A 20701-nucleotide genomic window follows, 5' to 3' on the forward strand; every position below is an offset into this window, starting at 1 on the left:
ATGTTACAATAGTTATGGGAGCGGTAACGCTGAACTGTTGCTGCAGCATCAGCTGGAATTATCAGGATACCTGACTCCTCAAAAATTAAAGTAATTATAGCTTATTGGTGCTCATTGGAATAGTCTCAATAAATAGCTTAGAGTAACTTTAAAGGGCTTTTTTTTCTATTTTGAATTTATTGATTGTAGACATTTTCGAATACATTCTAACAAGATTATCTCAGACTGACGAAGGCTTTACGGTTACTCTTATGGAAATCATTATCCTGATATGAATAATGGATTAAATACTTAAGCTAATTATAAATTGCGTCTAATCATATATAATTTAATATAAAGCACAAGCTGAAATGGCGCATTGGTTAGACCGCGTACAAATTAACCGAAGATTGTAGATTCAAACCCAGATGAGCACCTATGAAATTTTTATTATAATAATTTATCTCGTGCTCGGCGTAGAAGCATTATGTATCCAACAAATCGCATTAGAGTAGCATGATAGAATTAACTCCAAACATTTTCCTTAAAAGGAGAGGAGGTTTTAGCCCAGCAGTACATTTACAGGCTTTACTTTATTAAGCCCAAACGCCTCTACTATAAAAAGTAATAACTTATAAATCAGAAATCATTTAAACAATCAAAATTTACAAATTTAAAACAAAATTTTGTTTTTAATAAGGGAAATTCACAACTGGCATACGCATTAATTCCTCTCACTATTTAAATAGTTAAATGTCCGTAGTTAATTACCGTTTAAGTGTTATTTAAAATGTGAAAGAACGAAGAATCAGCTCAGCTCTTAATTGAATATGTTAATGTAATCATACTAATGTTTTGAAGACGAATGTTTTGTTTGTTGAGATTAATAATTTGGTAAATATTTCACTAGTGGTAGAGCATTACATGCTTCGTTGGAGGGCTTTGGACAAACCCGTCTGGGTAAGTCACTCATCACAGATCCTACCGCCAAACAGTAATACTCTCAGTATTGCTGTTTGCCGGTAGTAGCTATGTAGGTGGGTATTGTCATTTTCCGATTTCAAGGATGAGTAAGCCAGTGAAATAATACCAAAACGGACATAACGTCTTGGTCCCCACGGTTGGTGGCGCATTGGTGATGTGTGTGGTTATTTTTTCTTACAGCGCCAATGTCTTTGGTTAGTGGTGACCACTAAATATTTGGAAAATAAAATTGCGTTAAAATGTGAGCGAGCCAGTATAGGCATAAGGGACATAATATCTTAGATCTTGCATGCGAACATGTCTTAGGAGAAATTAGCTAATATTTCTTACAGAACCTCAATGACTAAGTATATCAGATAACCTATTTGGCCGTGTGCCAAATGTTTTCGTAAAAGTGTTCTTGAATATACTATTTTGATTTTAATTAATTTCAATGTGTCTATAATAAAAATATATAGTCTGTGGACTGACATTAGGTTAGAAATTGTATAACACTATTTTATTAATTTTTTTAATATATGCCTTAAATACACACACAGAATTTATTATTATTTATAATATATATATATAATAATAATAATTCATGATAAATAATAATCGTTTATAGTTTCTATAATTTTATATATCGAATAATTAAATCAGTGACAGGGTAATATGCATTATCGTGATTTGTTGCAGTCGAGTAAAACTCAGTCACTCTTAAAAACACTTTCTATTAGCTACCGGACGTGAATGAGTCATCGTTCCCTTTACATTGATTGAGACTTATCTGAAGGAGTCTGTGCATATTAATACAAAGCACTCGTTCGAGAAGAATTTGAAGTAGTTAGTTTAAATCACTACTGGTGTACTGTGAAGTCATTTCGAAGTGAAAGAGACTACTGGCGCAAGTGATTTACTTTCTTATAGACTTAGTATGAACAAATAAATAATAATTCAATATGGTTTAACGGATAAAATATATCGATCATAACCAAAGATCCTGCGATCAGATCCAGGCAAGGAAGATCCTCATAGTAATTATCTTATGTCGGTCATAAAGGGCATTAAACTTGCATGTGCCTAATAAAATTTAATCGTGTATCGAGTCGAGACAGCCAGTCGTTAGATCATTATTTTAACTCAATATTGTGGGTCCCAAACCCAGGCAAAAGTACCACTGAAGTGCAAATTCAGCTTTATTTGGGTATGTTATTCATACCGCGATTGGTAAAGGAAATCGTCCTCAAGTAATCTCCTGTGTTGGATGAATATCTATCCCCCCTATTTACTAATCCGCATTGGAGCAGCGCGAGCGTGGTACAATAAGCTCCGAAACTTCTCTTCAAATGATACTTAGCCCAACAGTGAGTTAATTGCCGTAATGACAATTTGAACCGAGAGGCATAAATTTATATTATAAACATATTTTCTTTACTGATGTAAAGACTACACAACACATTAGAAAACATTTCTCACGATATTATGCATTTCGAATTTATAAAAACCGGCGCAATGCATATTCTTTTTAATTCAAATCAGCTCTCCACCATATCAGTCAAAATAACGTAACACGCACTTTCACTCTGAGAACTTCGTGAATTCCCATCCCTCGATTACCATATAATAGAATTCTATAGTTGTATTATGTAAGACTCGTGAATTCTGAACATCATTTCCGAGTCATTGGAACATTACCATTACATAATTTCCATTAATTGATCTTGTTTGACCATTAGTTCTCTTATCCTCTACCTATCAACTTCGGTGGCACTTTACAAGAGCTTATTATCCGATACGACAATATTATCGGACGACGACAATTTACTCTGAAGTGTATATAAATATAATTCGCGGTTACGTGATAAAATCCAGAGATTGCTCATGTGGGTTTTAAAACCGGAAAGTACCGAGTTGAGATACCTCAAGTGTCACTCTTGTTATTTATCATGTTACATGTTAACGCTGTGATGAGAGACGTTGTAAGGAAGCCTGCATCAGTTGAAATAATTCCTACCACGGTAGTTCAGCGTGGTGGAAAGCTTACCTATATTAGTAGAGGTTCCTTTTTTGTCCCGTATGCTTGCGATTACAGATTTGGGATAAAGTGTCTTAATATCTTCTTCTTCAAGCATTAAATCTTCTCAAGTGGAAAAGTGTCGTTTGTCGTTTACCCAGTACGACATTTCTAGTCAATTTTATTACCTATTTCTAATAGCCATATTACGTAAGTGTACTGTGAAACATAATGATATAAGTCAATTAAATTTTGATACCGAATGCACGTTTTCGGCATAAACTGTTATGTCCTTACGTGTCTAGGTGCGTCCGAGCACTTTCTGCGTGAGTCATATTTACGTAACTCTCTTATTGGAGTTAAACATTCGTTAAAACAATGTGGACAGATTACGCAACCGAGCCAGTGATCCTGTTTCCTGTTACGGTTTACGATTGAAATTTCTCTCGCTGATTTATGTATATTCGAATGTCTTTATTATCTCGAACTGTCGATCAGATGTAGGTTTCTTTGATTTGCATACATTTGTGTCTTTACTGCTGTTGTTTGGGATTCAAGATATTTAACTTTTTTTAGACGGTGTTTACATGTTATATAAAATGTATTCAACTTATAATCTGTGTTCATTGGACGTTCTAATATATATACTTAGGATTTTATATCTGTCTGTCCGTTGAGGTAAGTTTTCTTAAGGGCTATATTTTTGTATGTTTTCCTAAAATCTAGGGCTCAGAAAATTATAAATAACGCGCAATAAAAATGGTACAATTCTCTCTTTAATTTTTGGAGTCGGTATTTTATAAGTTTTTAATGAAAAACTCAACGAAATGAAAAAGAAAATAAAAAAAAAATTACTTTTATAAAAAAATATAAAGAAAAAAAAGAATGAAACAAATGATTCTGGTCAAATAATTTGAACCTTATTTTAATCATATAAAATCACTCAAAGCTTGGGAATTTGTCATTAAGGCCGTCCATTTGGTAATTCAAACAATTATATTCCTTTAATGTTCTACGGAGGATACAAAATGGTTTAATTTAATACATTTCTAAGCAACAATTCTTATATTAATAATTTTATGAATGGCAAAGATTCGATGGACGGATATTTGTTACTAAATCACGCCGGACTGGTTGAACGGATCTGAATGAAATTTGATATAGACAGATTGTAGTCCCCCAGCCTACCCTCGAAACGTGGGCGAAGCCGCAGGCGGAATCTAGTTGATAATATTTCATTATAAGAATCTACAGAAATTGTTTGTCACAAAAACCAATCACTTCGCTCGTGTTCTTTGTGTTTCAGTTGACTATTTTGTTATTTAAGTACATAACCTCCCTTAGGCCAGTACATTATCTATTTCCTCGCTTTCATATCCAACACGACGAGATCACATGCGTGACCAAGGCACGGCAGAACACGCCTAACTACCTCAAGTCGCTGCTACTGATTACATACCGTCTTTGAATTGCCTGTTCCAGGATGCAAAATCTGCACTTGTCTAACGGCCATATCATGTAAATACAACAACGAGGCTACTACATATACATAAATACACACACATATACAAGGATATACCTTTTGCGAATCACGCTACTTTCGTCAAGCGATCAGCCCAACTAGCTTTAAGACGCCTTACATTATGCTACCCGAATGCAGGTCAAGGGTTACAGAAATCGTCTGCCACAAGCTCCAGCTGGTCTCGCTTGTTCAGGCGAGTTACGATCAATTTGTGGACTAGTTCCGCAGTATGCGCTTCACGACAAATCACATGAACCAAGAATTATTAGGTGATGAATGTCGAAAACTAAATTGTCTTCAAAATAATAAAATACTGTTTATGTTTAACTGTGTCAAGTTAAACACTGATTTCCTTCTGTGATTATTGATTTGGCATTCGAAAGTAGAAAACACAGAATTCTTTAACGGATCATTCCCTAAAGTACATTGACTTCTTTTAGCCGATGTACAACAATTTGTCACGTTTTTTCCGAGAACATGGGCGTATGGTTTCTGGCACTTATATGACATTATCGTATTGTGTTGTCGTTAAATGAATTTTATTACTTTTGTTTTTGATACTGTTATTCAAATAAAATTTTTGAATGGAGTGCAAAGATTTCGTAAGATTAATATTTTTAAGCTGTTCCTTCCTACCAAGACTTTCCTTAAATATATTTAAAATAGCCTTAAAATGTACAGGCTATCTGATCAACGGCCGTTGTTATATACTTAAATAATTTGTTGCTTTAATATTATAATAATATGTACGAAACATACCTACCCAACCCGCATTGGAGCAGCGTGGTGGAATATACTCCCAACCTTCTCCTTAAAGGGAGAGGAGGCCTTAGCCCAGCAGTGGGAAATTTACATGCTATTCATGTAATGCAATGTAAAAATGTATACCTAAAATATTTTTTTTAATGTAATTCCATAAAATTCTCTAGTAATTGCAACGCATCAATATTTACAGATCAAGGCAAAAGTACAACATTCTATGGGCAATCTAGATTCCTATTAAGCCTAGGCCAACGACATAGACATACCACATAAGGTAAGATGGTACACCCGTTCGTCTTGATGAGATAAATAGTGATGTAAGGCAATTGATGTACCTTTATAAATATTAATTAGTGTTAGAAGTACACGTAGTTATCGAGTCGATAAGATATGAATATTGTAGGCGATTGCAGGTTCAAATCCGGGTATAGAGTAATTTGCAAGTAAATTGGGCCACGTGTTCATCTTGGAGTATTGGATCAGCGTGGTGAAGGATCGAAACTTTCTCTACAAAGCCTTAACTCAGCTGTAGTACATTTTAAGGCGGTTATATAAAGTTGTTTTCAATATATATTTTTTGTGTAATACTTACATTATATTTTTTTAAATTTCGTATTTTATGTTTTATATTACGTAATAAATACTTTGAAAAATAAGATACTTATATCATATTTCAAAATAAAGGTCATAAACATTTTAAGTGGTATGCCACACTGCATACCTTCGTGTTGCAACCGAATGGGCCGGTACGCCCGGGGAAGTACCACTCTCTCACTTAAAACCGGCGTAAAGTGGTAGTTATGCTACCGTGTTTCGTCTGGTATGTGAGAATCCCGGAGGCCCGATCCCCCTCCCCAAACATGATGGTTGTGCAGAATTTGGTTACATTACCCCAGGAGGGTACCATTAGCGACTGCGGTGGAAAATCCCTTTCTGGGCATCCATGCTCAGGACGTACACCATCTGAGTAGGGATGCCCAGGCTGCCCTCTGCCTCTATCTCTAGATCCTTCAAAAACGTGATTGCTGAGGCGAAGACGGAATACATTGGCAGAAATGGCGAGAGACTGGTGCGCCTCCCTTCAGGAACATGTGCGTTCTGGTCTCTCGCTAAGGCTGTCTTAGGGAATTTCTGTCAGCCCTCTTTTCCATCTTTGCACAGAGACGGTGAGTCATTGGCCCATACAGCGAAGGAGAAAGCTGATCTTTTAGGCTCTCTCTTTGCTGCGAATTCGACTCTGGGTGACCGAGGAAAGTCACCACCAACAATCCCGCGGTGTGACCCGTCCAACTATAGGCCTATAGCCATCACCTCCTTGTTCTCCAAGGTAATGGAGTCCATTATAAGCTGCCAGCTCCTGCGGTACCTAGAGGAGTACTAGCTGATTAGCGACCGCCAGTACGGTTTCCGTCGGGGTCGCTCAGCCGGTGATCTTCTAGTTTACCTTACTAATAGATGGGCGGAAGCATTTGAGAGCAAGGGGGAGGCATTAGCAGCCAGTCTGGACATAGCGAAGGCCTTCGATCGCGTGTGGCACAAAGCGCTTCTTTCGAAGCTTCCTTCCTATGGGCTTCCCGGGAAATTATGCAATTGGATTACCAGTTTTTTGGCAGATCGGAGCATCAAAGTCGTTGTCGACGGTGCATGCTCCGATTTAAAATTCGTCAATGCTGGTGTTCCACAAGGCTGCGTTCTAACACCCACTCTGTTTCTACTGCATATCAATGACTTGTTGCAAATCAGTAACATTCACTGCTATGCAGACGAAAGTACTGTAGACACCTCATACACTGGCCGTGCTAATATTTCTCGGGAAAACGTCGAAGAAAACCGGAACAAACTTGTGTCTGAAATCGAGTCTTCGTTAAACAAAGTCTCGAACTGGGGCCGGCTAAATCTAGTCCACTTCAACCCCAAAAAGACGCAAGTTTGCGCGCTAACCGCCAAAAAAACACCATTCGTCGTATCCCCACGATTTGATAACATTCCGATAGCCCTCACAGCTAGTATCGGAATACTTGGCGTTGATATTTCGAGCCACGTTCAGTTCCGCGGTCAATTGGAAGGCAAAGCCAAATTGGCATCAAAAAAGCTCGGTGTGCTCAGCAAGGCAAGACAGTATTTCACGTCGGCCCATCGTCTAAGACTATACAAGGCGCAAATTCGGCCTCACATGGAATACTGCTCTCACCTCTGGGCGGGTGCTCCCCAGTACCAGCTCCTTCCATTATCGACGATCAAGCCCTTTCTGATCTGCTCGATCCTTTGGCTCTGCGTAGAGATGTTGGATCACTCTGCATCTTCTACCGAATCTTCCACGGGGAATGTTCCGAGGAATTGTTTGGATTAATACCGGCAGCTGAATTTCACCTTCGGACATCTCGTCAAAATTCTAAATTTCACCTGCACCACCTAGATGTCCGAAAATCCACAACAGCGCGATTTTTAAGATTTTCTGCCTCGCACAACCACTCTGTGGAACCAGCTTTCGCCGGCGGTTTTTCCGAACCGATACGACTTGGGAACCTTTAAAAAAAAGAGCGTACTCCTTCCTAAAAGGCCGGCAACGCACCTGCAACCCTCCTGGTATTACAGATGTCCATGGGCTGTGGTAATCACTTTCCATCAGGTGAGCCTCCTGCTCGTTTGCCCCCTATAGCATAAAAAAAAACATTATTCAAAATAATATGCATTATGAATCTTTGAAGTATTGATATGCAATATTGAACTAATTTCGAAAAAGAAATATATCAGTCCTGAGAACATTTAGCGAATATCTTTTTTTGTTTCTATTTGCTATTATTGATTTTAAATATATATTGGTGCCCTGGGGGTAAGATGTGATCACGACGCGTATGCTATACCTATAATCCGTTCTTATATGACGACCTCCTTGGTCGAGTAGTGTGTACACCGGTTTTCATGGGTACGCTACTCCGAGGTCCCGGGTTCGATTCCCGGCCGAGTCGATGTAGAAAAAGTTCACCAAGTTTTCTATGTTGTCTTGGGTCTGGGTGTTTGTGGTACCGTCATTGCTTCTGATTTTCCATAACACAAGTGCTTTAGCTACTTACATTGGGAACAGAGTAATGTATGTGATGTTGTTCAATATTTATATATATTTATATAATATTAATAACGAAAAATAATTAATTAACCAAACTCTACGGTTTTATTTATTATACTCCCTATTTATTAAGTTTTAAATCCATCAATTTCGATGCTTCGTGTTTCCCGGCGTCTCTATTCGGCCTCAATTGTTTATGCTTCAATTAGTCTATTTTATTTCATACGAAATATAATCAATGCAACATTAGAATCATATTATATAAGCTGTGTATCGTGTTTCTTAATATTATCGAATGTTGTTATAAATAATATGTAGTTATAAAACAGGTAAGGACGAAATGATCTTCATCATAAGAACCCAAGTATCGTTAATAATATAATATGTCCATCAATAATAAATACCAGTCGTATTGCGTCTAACAGAGGGCTGGTTAATTTTTTCCTCAGATAATCGGAATAGCATTTTACCGGGAAATTGTCGTGGTATTCCTGCCTCCGTTACACGTGCCAAGGATTTGTTAAATAATACCTTTAAATAATGCTGGATCTGTATTGGTGTGTGTATCTTTGAGTGTTTTATATTAAGCTGAACTGGTGAATCAATTAACAAATCCAGGAAAGATATTTTGGGTATTTTTATATGATTACAATTTTGTCTTTATGTAACTATATTTAAAAATTAAAATCAAAATATGCTTTATTCAAATAGGCTTTTGAATCACTTTTATGGAATTGTGTTAAACATAAAGCTATCACCGGTTCTGAGGTTCTGAATGTAGATTCAATCAAGACAAAGCAAGTAATTATATTATTGAATATTATTCACTAATTATTTAGCTCTAATGTAGTATTTACATTGAAATGTTTGGGATAACACCGGCCCTTAAAACACAGGCATTCCTAAGTCAGCGTCAGGATTTCAATGATTTTTTGATATATCATTTTACATCAGTGTCATATCAGGCTCACCGTCAGCAACACACGATTATAATTACTTGGTGGTAGGAATTTGTGCAAGTCTACCCACTCATCATAATATATTCTACTGCCAAGCAACTATACTTAATATTGTTGTGTTTTGGTTTAGCTGTGAGTTAGCTATTTTTTTTTAAATATCGTACGAATAGGTGGACTGTCAAATGGGCCACCTGATGGTAACCTCTGTCCATAGACATTGGCATTATGCGAAATATTAATCGTTTGTCCATATCAACAATGTGCTACCAACCTTGGGAACTGAGATGTTATGTCCCTTGTGATTTTAGTTATACTGGTTCACCCTTCAAACCGGATCATAACAATACTAAGTACGGTAGATTATATGATTAAACTATATAAATAAAACGTGACAATCTTGAATCATTTCACTTGATACATTTGAAAGCTAAGCAATTGAATAATAAACGAATTTAGTGACGAGTAAATGCGCGTGCGCCGTATCGCGATAATTACGAATAAAATCGTACTCATTATCTCAATAAGATATAATAATACTTTTAATATTAGAATAATGAATATAATTTCACAAACTATTGCCTGTAAAATACTTGCACGTATATATTTTATATATTTTTACAGCCTAATGCATCAATACCTTGTAGCGTAATAAATAAAAAAAAGCCTGTGACATTGACTTGAGTTGACTTTTTGGCGCGAAATTTTCGTTCTTCAGACATACTATTTCTGTGTCATAGAAAATTTGTCGTTTAAATTGTCTTTTGTTATTATAAAGTCAGATAGTTAAAAAGTCATTTTAACTTCTGGTCGGTAAGAGTATTTATATATTTTACTATTATTATTCTAACACCAATTTCGTAAATTTGGTATTTCAAATTTGGAATGAATGTAAACACCTAACATACTAGAGACAAGTCAAAAAGTGACAGCTTTGAGCTTCTTCCATAATAATTAGATTAAAACCTCTTTAGATTTAAAGTAAATGCAAATTATGTTTTAAATTAAATTTTCTCGCGTTCTTATGGACTTAAATTGAAATGATGTAATCTTGTTGATTTTTATGAATAAAAAATACTGACCTCTATATAAGAAGACGAAGTCTTACAGTGGATGTTTATGAAAGTACTTATAATACAAATATTTTGTACTTATAGTACAAGTATGACAAACTTGTATCAAGTCTTTTCCGGGGCTTATTATATCAAAAGTCTCAACTGAAGCCATAAGCTGCCTCGTGACTATTGTTACTGGTAATATAAATGAGCTGAAATACTGCTGTAGCTAGAACACGTGAATCTTCATCGAAGATTGTCGGTTCAAAACCGGGCAAGAAATTGAGTTTTTATTACTACGTGTTATAAATTGAACTCTTCTCTTCTGTAGGCTATAAACTCCGCCACTAAACGGATTTCACTAATTGACGAAGTAATTAACCAGGAACGTTTAGATGTATAATTCATTTAGATTTTGTATTGGCTAAAATGTAATGATGATTCTTGAAGAAGTCGGAAAAAAATATGCCGATCAATAAAGATGTATATTGAGATAAAAACGTTTTATGTGGACCAATATTTTACCCATGCGAAGCCTGGGTAGCTAGTGTGTTCAATGAAAATCGTGAGTTTTGGTGAAGGAAAACATAATGACGAAATCTGTACATGTAAGTTGGGTTAAAATCTGCCACACATGTACTGTGTGTATCGACCTGCATTAGAGCGGGGTTGTGGATTAAGCTCTAATCCTCTTCTCAGGAGGGGGGGGGGGATTTAGATTAGTGGTGGTAACGTTTACAGGTTGTTTACATAAATATAAATATAAATTATTCAACAAAAATGTTTCCTCGAGAGAACAATCTTCATGCGATCAAACAGTTCCTGTTTTAAGAACGCTATCCGCGTTGAGGGCAATCACACTCTCTAAAAACACATGCAAGTTTTTATGAAACTAGCAACAATGTATACATCATGTTTCCGGAGAAAAACTTCGCATAGTAATTATTCCATTCATAAATATTAGAAATATTGTCTTCTTTGTTGAATGCGCTTGATTACAACATTTTTAGTAGATATGATTTATCTTTTTTTAAATTTTTAAGTTCTAGAATTACGAAACTTTATAGGAACGTATGATCCGGTCTGATTGGAATAAATGGTACCATAAATTAATGATTTGGTTAGTTTTAAGTATATACATATTATGTACAAGAAAAACCATTGGCAGACGTTGTTTGCCAAGAATATAAGATATCCTAAAACTTTCTGAAACGTACTGCTTCTTTTGGTATAAGTTGCATAAATATGGTTTTAGTAGATTTTTTTAGTTAATACAAAACATCTTCTCATTTTATTAATATAGATTTAAATTATTGAGAAAAATGCCATCAAGACGATCGCAGTACTAATAAAAACGTCATGAATTCAGAGTTACGACTATTCTATATTAGTGACGTTATTTTAGTTAATTTAAAAACACTTAAATACCGGGTAAATGATATTGACATTGTTACGTCCACACGACGACGCCCGGCGACGTCCTTGTATTTTATTTGATGGAAATCGTTAATATGATTTATTAGCGGACTATTAACAGCTCTATTGACACATGAGTCTTTTTTGGCTTTGCGATCATATTAACCGACGTAAAGCGAAGAAGTTTATATGTAACGTGATAAGCCGAGGCGGCACAGTTGTTAGACGTGTTCCTTTAAATAAGAAAAATAAATAAAAACAGAGTTTTATTAAATATATATATCTTCCCTATTATTATGATCATATATATTGTACGATATCGGGGAGGTGGCAAGACGGCGCAAGGCAGTGTCATGACATTTGCCATCATAGCATATGGTATGACGCTGCCCACGTCTTGCCCTCCAGGATCGCCGCCTATATATGTTTTACAATTAAAACTTGCTGCGTCCTCTTTCTCCGCTTTTCTCAGGTCAGAGGTACTTTTTTGTGCAAGTTTATGTTTATTTATTGAATACCAATCCAAACTACCCAATGGGATATCATATCGGAAATTACTGTGACTTCGGTCTTTTACTTATAAATATAAGCTAAAACACCCATTTTCGTATTTCTAATTATCCAAGAAAACGAACTGCTTAATTTATGTTCAAAATATATCTCGTATTTTGCGGTGATGGAAAACATCGTAAGAAAATCAGCATGTGTCTAATTTTAATGAAATTCTGTCACATTTGCATCTCTACCAACCATCATTGGAGCAGCGTGGAATTTGCGTCAAAACTTTTCCTCGAGAAGACCAAAGCTCAGGCCAGTATATTGTTGCTTTACTTTACTTTGACATTACCTTTAACATTTTTGATAGTGTTAACTCAAAGCAAAAAATAAGACAAACATAACTTACTCCTTACATGTTAATATAAACTTGTCGGTAAGTGGATTAGTAACCTTTGATGTATCTTGAAGTAAATAATATCTGCTTATGTCGGCTTCATCCGCGCGGAACTAACTCTACCCCTCTAATAGGGTTAAGTAGCCATTCCTTTTTAGATGACACAGAGATTTGACCTTTAATTCAATGTATGGTAAATTGTTTTAGATCGTATAAATATAGCCTAGATATATATTCTATCCACGTTAATACCGAGTATTAAGCATTTATTGAAAACAAAACGTTATTTTCAAGTTTGTTTTTTATCTAAATTTAGATGTAAATGGAAAGTTAGATTAGAAATATATTTTATTCAAGTAGGCTTTTACAAGCGCTTTTGAATCGTCATTTAACTCAACTTCAAAGTCATTAATCGACATAAATATTACATTCATTCATTTCGTTTAAGATATTTTAGTTACATTTTAGAGCTTACGCTTTGAATTTATGATCATTTTTTTTTAGATAATTATAATACGAGATTAAATGAGTAAGTACATTTTAAAAGAGACGTCTGACGTGTGGTGATGAATTGTATCAGATGGATTACTACAGAATGTACAAGCGATTGCTCGTTTATATTAAAATATTTATTCTATTTTTTTTTGGTATTTATGTAATAATATGAGGTATATCTAAATTTTGCCATAAAAAAAAGGTTGTCGATTCGGTTTTCTTGTCCTGCATCAAAGATTACGGATCGTTTTGATAGCTATTACTTTGTGGAAGGCCTTTGTGCAAGCCCGCTGGTTAGGCACCCACTCTTAATAATCGAATACTTAGGAAATGTTATATATCTTGTGCCTGTAATAAGACCGTCTGTTTCACCTTTCAAACTGGAACACAATACTGTATTGTTTGGCGATTAAACGTGTCATGAGTGGGTCGTACCTTCCAAACGGGCTTGTACAAAGCCGTATGGATAAATTATTTTTTAAACCTTATTCTCATGCTAAAGGTATTTTGTTAAATTAAAATATCTCTATTCATAACCGAGCTTTTTTATGATATAGATGAGCCTAACTATATCAGGAAGGGCAAATGGTCACCTAATGGTAAGTGATCACCACCGCCCATAGACATTGGCGCTGTAAGAAATATTAACCATTCCTTAGATCGCCAATGAGCTATATACCTTGGAAATTAAGATTTTATGTTCATGTGCTTGTATTTACATTGGCTCACTGACCCGGAACACATCAGTATTGAGTATTGTTGATTGGCGGTAGAATATATAATTAATGGGTGGTACTCAGACGGGCTTGTACAAAGCCCTATCAAAAAGTAATACTATATACGAAAAGGAAAAACAAAAATTAAAAATGTTTTTAACTATATATGTATATGATGATAAATTAATCATAATATATCTACTCGAATCCAAACTCAAATAAAGTAATATTTTAATTGTTTATCACGATACAACATACATAGTATATGCCCAAACGCCAGATTGCGTAAGAAATTTTTATTATATCTTTGAAGTTGTATTTTACCTTTGTAAGGACTATTGGAAATTTTGTCGGCAAAAAAATAATATTCACTTTTTTTTTAATGTCGTTTTTCGGCGTAAATTTACATACATTTAGGCATAGACATTGGAGCCGTATGAAAATGTAATCATTTCTAAATGTTTCTGACATAACCTTGGCAACTGAGATGTCTTTTGGGCCTGTAGTTACACAGGTCATACCCTTCAAACCGGAACACAGAAATACTATTACCAAATAAACTTTGACACATAATTACATATCTCTTATTTGATATTTATTTTTCCAATAAAAAAATACTTAAAGCTGATTTATAAACTTGCGTATTTCGTTTTATACGACACGCACTTTAGTAAAGTAGTATGATGTTTGACGAGTGTCAAGCGTAGCTGTTGCGCACACGAATGTACTAAGCTTGTCTCGTTTGTTTTTGTTTAAAAAGCGTAAAAAGTACTGTCACTTTTATTATAAATTTTATTGATTCGCACTACCAGTAATTTGTAGTCGCTTTCATTGCTTCACATCACTTTGTTTATTGTTTTTGTTCCGCGCGCTCCGTCTGCCTATTGTTTTATAATCTGGGTGATTAAGATTTAAATTAGATTATTACGTGCAATTCTATACCGTGTTCAAGTTAGCTTGATCTTTTGACAGACGGGCTAGTGATGAGAAACAGAAAATATAAGGTATATAACAGTCGATGGAACGATGGAATGCGTAATTCAAATTAGAATTCAATTTTTTTTAACTTATTTTTCTAAAAAGAATTATACCAGCTAATGAGACCCCAACCACTAGCCAAAGAGATCCCAACCAAAAGGATCCTCGTTCATAACAATAACTTAGCAATGATCTTAAATAAAGATTTTTGTAATCAATATTTGTAGCAGTTACTACCTGTTATTCGTGTCCCTACCGTCCGATCCGTCCGTCCGTTTCAGTGTTTCTATTTAAATTTTACTTTGAAGCAATAATATATAATAGAAAAAGCCTTAAAATTTCAAATTTCAAAAAAATCATAAAATTAAGAAAATAATATGTTCGTCATTGCAAAGTTATGTCGATCAGAAAAAATTACATCTGTCAGAAAGATCAAGCTATCTCACTGTATGCAATGCTTTTTGATAAAAATTTAAAGCTAATATTTTAATTAAGACATCAATAATATTTCAAGACAACCTCACATATTTGTAAACTCGTTCCTCTTACATAACATAATACATTATAATTATTTTACAAATAACGACTTTATGATCCTATTTTTTAAGGTCAATATTGTGTAACGAATATTAAAGTAAATTATGAACAAGTTTGGTCATGACGGTGATGAGAGTGAGAGTGGTATTGTGCTTTCGCTGATACAATGTCAAACTTTGAATATTCGACCTTAAATATATGAATTTAAGGTATAATTTAAATTAAATTAGTTTAATGTATGCGTGGTTTTGTATACGATGCGTATCATACAGGTATAATGTTGACGTTTTATCTGTTTGACTTACGTTTTGTCGTAAATTGTATAATGATATTAAAATAAAAAAAACAAATTTCGTACTTAAATTTATATAACGCATTCACTATGTTAAATATAAGTGGAATGTGATAATTATATTCAAATTAGGGATTTATTTACCTTCAACAATAAATTCATATTATACACGATATGTATTTAAATTTACAAATAACATTAATTTGTGCTTTTTTTTGTAGTAAGTGCATTACTTAGGTGCGCCAAAATGTTTTATTCGGCCCTGATTGTATAACAAAACTAGCGACCCTTCGTACAGTTGCAATATATTAATAAAGAAAATTAAATTAATTATATACAATTTGTACCCTATAAGGAAAATGTAGCTTTCTACCAGTGAAAACATTTTTAGATTCGGATCACTAGTTCCGAAGAAAACCTACATATAAAAAAAAACAAATTTTGCCCCTTTAAAATATTAGTATAGTTGAACCAGATAAATTAACTAACAATGTTTGATTGACTTTGCCAGCGAGGTGCAGCTTCAAATACATTTCGCCGTATTGTAGATTACCACGAACTAACATAATAGATAAAAAAATATATAGATACAGTTGCATTTGGACATCGTAATGGATGTACAATAATGATTTCAGTACGACATGTGGCATAATGCGTCCAAGAACTGACCAGTCACTTTGATTAATGTATGTAAGTGCGCAGGCGCATTCGAAAGGTTAATAATATTATTATCAAAATCGTTTTGAAATCATCGCTCTGTTGGATGAATACGATTGATTTTGATGATGTTCCATCATTGATTGAATTTTGTAATACTGGGTGTTGGTAGGATTAATTTGTATTGAGATGTAATCATGATTTACTGACTAATATTGTATGCACTTATCGAGTACTACACTATAATATTCATACCCCTGACTATGTAATACCGCGAAGCAGTAATACTTTGTATTGTTGTGTTCCGGTTTGAAGGGTGATTGAGCCAGTGTAACTACAGGCACAAGGATACATAACATCTCAGTTCTCAAGGTTGGTTGCGTAATGGTTATATAAGAAATGTTTAAAATTTCATACGGCGCTAATTTCTATGGTCAGTGTTGACCACTTACCAACTACCGATGCCACAAAATAAATGTTAAATACATATTTACAAGAACACGTAGAAAAAGTCGATATTCACGTATTGATATACAGATTTGATTAGTTAAATTCAGAAGAAAACTTATCAATTTATCAAGAGGTATAAAACGTCAACTTTTGTAATCAACAGTGATCTATTCGTCTAGTGCTAGTTTAAAAGGTTGAGAATACTGTGATCACGAGTTCAATGACCTGTTTAGATCAATATAGGTTTAATAGTCTGGATTTTAGAAATTAGATATTATTTCTCTAAATTATTGGATACGAAAAGCTAATTGAACTGTTTTATCGGATTGGGATGGATTATGAAAGATGAGAAAATTTAGACCCGATTATAAGAGGAAAGGAGAAAAATTCCATACTTTTGGACTATATATTATATGGTTTGCAGTAGCTTAATCTCTGGTCGAAATTTGTCAGGATAAAATAAATGAAATATCTTTAAATATCAATGAATCTATCGTAGCTATTAATATTATCAAAAGAAGTAATGATCAAGTCTGTGTGTTTATCATATTAAGCGGAAACTGGAGATATCTGGACCAAACATCGCCTACTCGTAGTTCATATCATCAATCTGCGAAAATGAACATTATGAATTTCGTCGTACTAAATACTTTGTTTCCATGTTTACGAAAATTACGTCATAGATTTCTTATTTTTTTTAAATATTTATTAAGGATTGCAGACGAGCATATGTTTGTATGAAATAGGAATAACTTCTTATACCGTCAGTTAAATTATAGATTATTCTCATTACGATCAGGCTTCGTGTGGTTCTGGCAGATTTTAATAGAATCATCCCAATTTAGCCTGTATGGGAGTTGGAAGCCAACGTTGTAAAAGTATTTCCAAGGTTGGAACTTGGATGTCAGACAGTTAACCGTTCGTAAAAACGATCAATTTTTTTTTCACGCAGTTTATACATTCGGGCGAATAAATTAATATAATATTATCCATTTTTTTTAGTTTTGTTTTCGGATTAGCTATTTTGCGACCATACCATTACCATCAGGTAAGGCGTTTTAACCGCCCAAAAACATTGGCGCTATAAGAAATATCAACCATTCCTTACATCGCCAATGCGCTACTAACTTTAGGAGAACGATGAATGAATGTACCTGTAGTTTAAAGTACATGCTTATAAAATATACAAATCGTATTGGCTGTATAAATGTATTCGCTTGCAGTGTATATTGCAGTTATTTTTTTTTATAAATCGCTAAACGTTAACTTGTAAGTATGCGTTAGTATCATAATTTATCATAATTACTGTAACTCGAGCGTTAGCGTTCGATGACCTTTTAAAAAAACATCAGTCAAAGAATATAGATTACGTAATTATGACACATGCTTTGTTTACGACGATGTTAAATATATTTTTTATAAAAGTACCTTTCATATTTTGATTTTGTAACAACATCTCGATGATAGTCTTTACGACTCCGTTAGCGTTTATTTTAATAACGAGGAATACATATTTTCGCCTTCGTCCGATATGAATCTTGATTAAAATTTATGTCTACATTCGAAATTCAAAAAGGTCTATCATCATCCAGTGCTTAGTGTTAGTTGTAACTAGGTTTTGATCTATGAAAAAGCGTGGTTTGCTCCATTTACAATATAATTGCATTTATTAAAATAAATAATATTTCTTAATAAAGATTTAATAAAAAAAATGTTTTGTTATTTATTTTAATTAATAGATTAGGTTACATTCTAAATTACTCATTATTTCACATTTGCGCTTACGTATAAAAGTAACATTTTATTTTGTCAAGGGAATATTCCAAAATGTCAAGAGTTACGCAATGAAATTGCTTAGAATGGCCGTTTTACGTAATACGTAATAATTTTTAGTGAGTCTCATTTCATTCGTGTCTTGTAAGGCGCTTCTTTCTGTTACGCAAGCGGGGTCATGCTGTCCAATGTTACACAACTTGAGAAAACTCGACTTTCTACTGCATCTCAAACAGGTGTCGTCCATGCGTTAATGGATTGTGAGGACGCGATGAAAGACCTTGGAATTTCAGACAATATTATGCAACTAGCATCTCTACGATGTTTATCTTAAATGTTTGTATTCGTGAATGATTTCTTTTCTTGTTCGAATTTAATATGAAATATTATTTGTTTTATAGAATGTAATGTGCTAATACGAATATTATACTTTAGCGATATGTGGATTCGTTGAAATGAAAAGAGTGAAATTCGTTGATTTATCGAGTTTTTTATGCAAAAAGATTTTATAATACAACTAAAATTACACGTTAAAGTTACTATTTACATAAATACATTTAGGCACCGTAATTTTTTCTCTACTTAAGACTAAGTTTGTCGCCGGCTCAGCAGGTATCACAAGTTAGCACGCGGGGTGCGGCTTAGTAGGGGCCGCCGGAGTGACCGGGGGGTCCGTAGGAGGAGCTGACGGAGCCCGAGGAGCCATGGCCGCCGCCGATGCCGGAGCCGATGCCGGAACCGATGCCGTGACCACCGCCAATGCTGCCACCGCCGATGCTGCCTCCAGAGATGCTACCACCAGAGATGCCAGAGCCGATGCTGCCACCAGAGATGCCACCGCCGATACCAGAACCGCCGATACCACCGCCAATAATGCCTCCGCCAATACCACCTCCAATAGCTCCACCACCGATGGAACCACCTTCCTTCTGGGTCTTGTATTTGATGAAGTAAACTTCGGGTTTTGAGGGTTGAGTGGGAGCGGCAGTGGGGATGGTGATGTCGGGTTGTTCGTCGGGTTTCTTGACCAGGACGTATACGAGGGTCTTCTCTTCGTTTTGGGCTTGAGCGGGGATGATGGGAGTGATGGGTGCGGGAGGTGCTGGGGCCTTGATGAAGATGATCTTGTAGTGCTTTTGGGGTACGGCTCCACCAGAGATCACTTGAGGGCGTTGTTCTTCAGGTTCTGGTGGTGGGACATGGACGTAGATGTGTTTCTGGACTATGGGAGCGCCACCGAAGCCGCCGCCGAAGCCGCCGCCGCCGCCGCCAGCACCGAAACCGCCGCCGCCGCCGCCAGCACCAAAACCGCCGCCGCCGCCGGCGCCGAATCCGCCACCAGAGGAGAATCCACCACCGGACGAGAATCCACCGCCGGATGAGAAACCACCGCCGGATGAGAATCCGCCGCCGAGTCCGCCACCAAGGCCGAAGCTGCTGGAGCTCAGACCGCCGGAGGAGAATCCTCCGTGACCGCCGCCGATTCCACCGCCGATACTGCCGCCGCCGATGCCTCCATGGCCACCGAGGCCACCACCACCGGGAGCATTGTAGGAGTATCCCGCCTCGGGTCTTGCCGAGCCGATAGCCGCTACGGCTGCTAATACCTATGTAACAAAAATAAAAAATCACATTTGCTAATAACAACTATACATTAAATTGTATCCAACAATTGCAATTTAAAAAAATAAATTGAAAATCAAAACAATTTGGAATAAAATCGATGTATAGGTAAACCCGCTCGTTAATCACTGAAACTTCCTGAAGTACAGATCGATTCCCATCGATAACGATCGGTAATGATCGGTATCGCAAGCACTGAGTCACAATCCCATAAGGAAGCACGACTCCTGAGCGGGTCACGCAGGTCACATCACTTTCACTACACACGAATACCTACCAAGAACGCTTTCATGTTGACTCGCGGAGGTGTCGTGGTTGTGTGATGCTCTGTACCTGATTCAGGTGGCTTTTATACAGACGGCTCGTCGACGCCTCTCTCCCTGACTCTTCCTAAGATTCGGCCTTCGGGCTATACGAGAATTATGATTTTAATGACATCAGTCCGAATTCGCCTTCGGTGAAAACAATGTGAATCTTCGGTCGTCTTTGGACACTTTCACGATGTAAAAATTTTGATACGTTGTCGCACTTAACACAATTTTATTAATATT

General features: G+C 35.7%; 2 protein-coding genes across 4 annotated transcripts in view; both read right to left on the reverse strand.

Annotated features, from left to right (window-relative positions):
- LOC113397965 (fibroblast growth factor receptor 3-like) overlaps positions 1-20701 on the reverse strand; it is a 144725-nt gene that overhangs the window by 21134 nt on the left and 102890 nt on the right. The gene's annotated exons all lie outside the window — the stretch shown is intronic.
- LOC135193612 (uncharacterized) lies at positions 18998-20572 on the reverse strand. 2 transcript variants are annotated; one of them, XM_064216795.1, is made up of 3 exons: positions 20428-20572; positions 19811-20134; positions 18998-19780 (listed from the first exon to the last, which is right to left on the reverse strand). In XM_064216795.1, exons 1-3 carry the CDS (start codon positions 20440-20442, stop codon positions 19169-19171), a joined length of 951 nt encoding a protein of 316 aa, XP_064072865.1. In that variant the 5' UTR covers positions 20443-20572; the 3' UTR covers positions 18998-19168. The 2 variants fall into 2 exon arrangements, with proteins under 2 accessions (XP_064072865.1, XP_064072864.1); XM_064216794.1 differs by having other exon boundaries at positions 18998-20134.

Source organism: Vanessa tameamea, chromosome 13 (genome assembly GCF_037043105.1).
Source record: "Vanessa tameamea isolate UH-Manoa-2023 chromosome 13, ilVanTame1 primary haplotype, whole genome shotgun sequence".
NCBI classification, from domain to species: Eukaryota; Metazoa; Arthropoda; class Insecta; order Lepidoptera; family Nymphalidae; genus Vanessa; species Vanessa tameamea.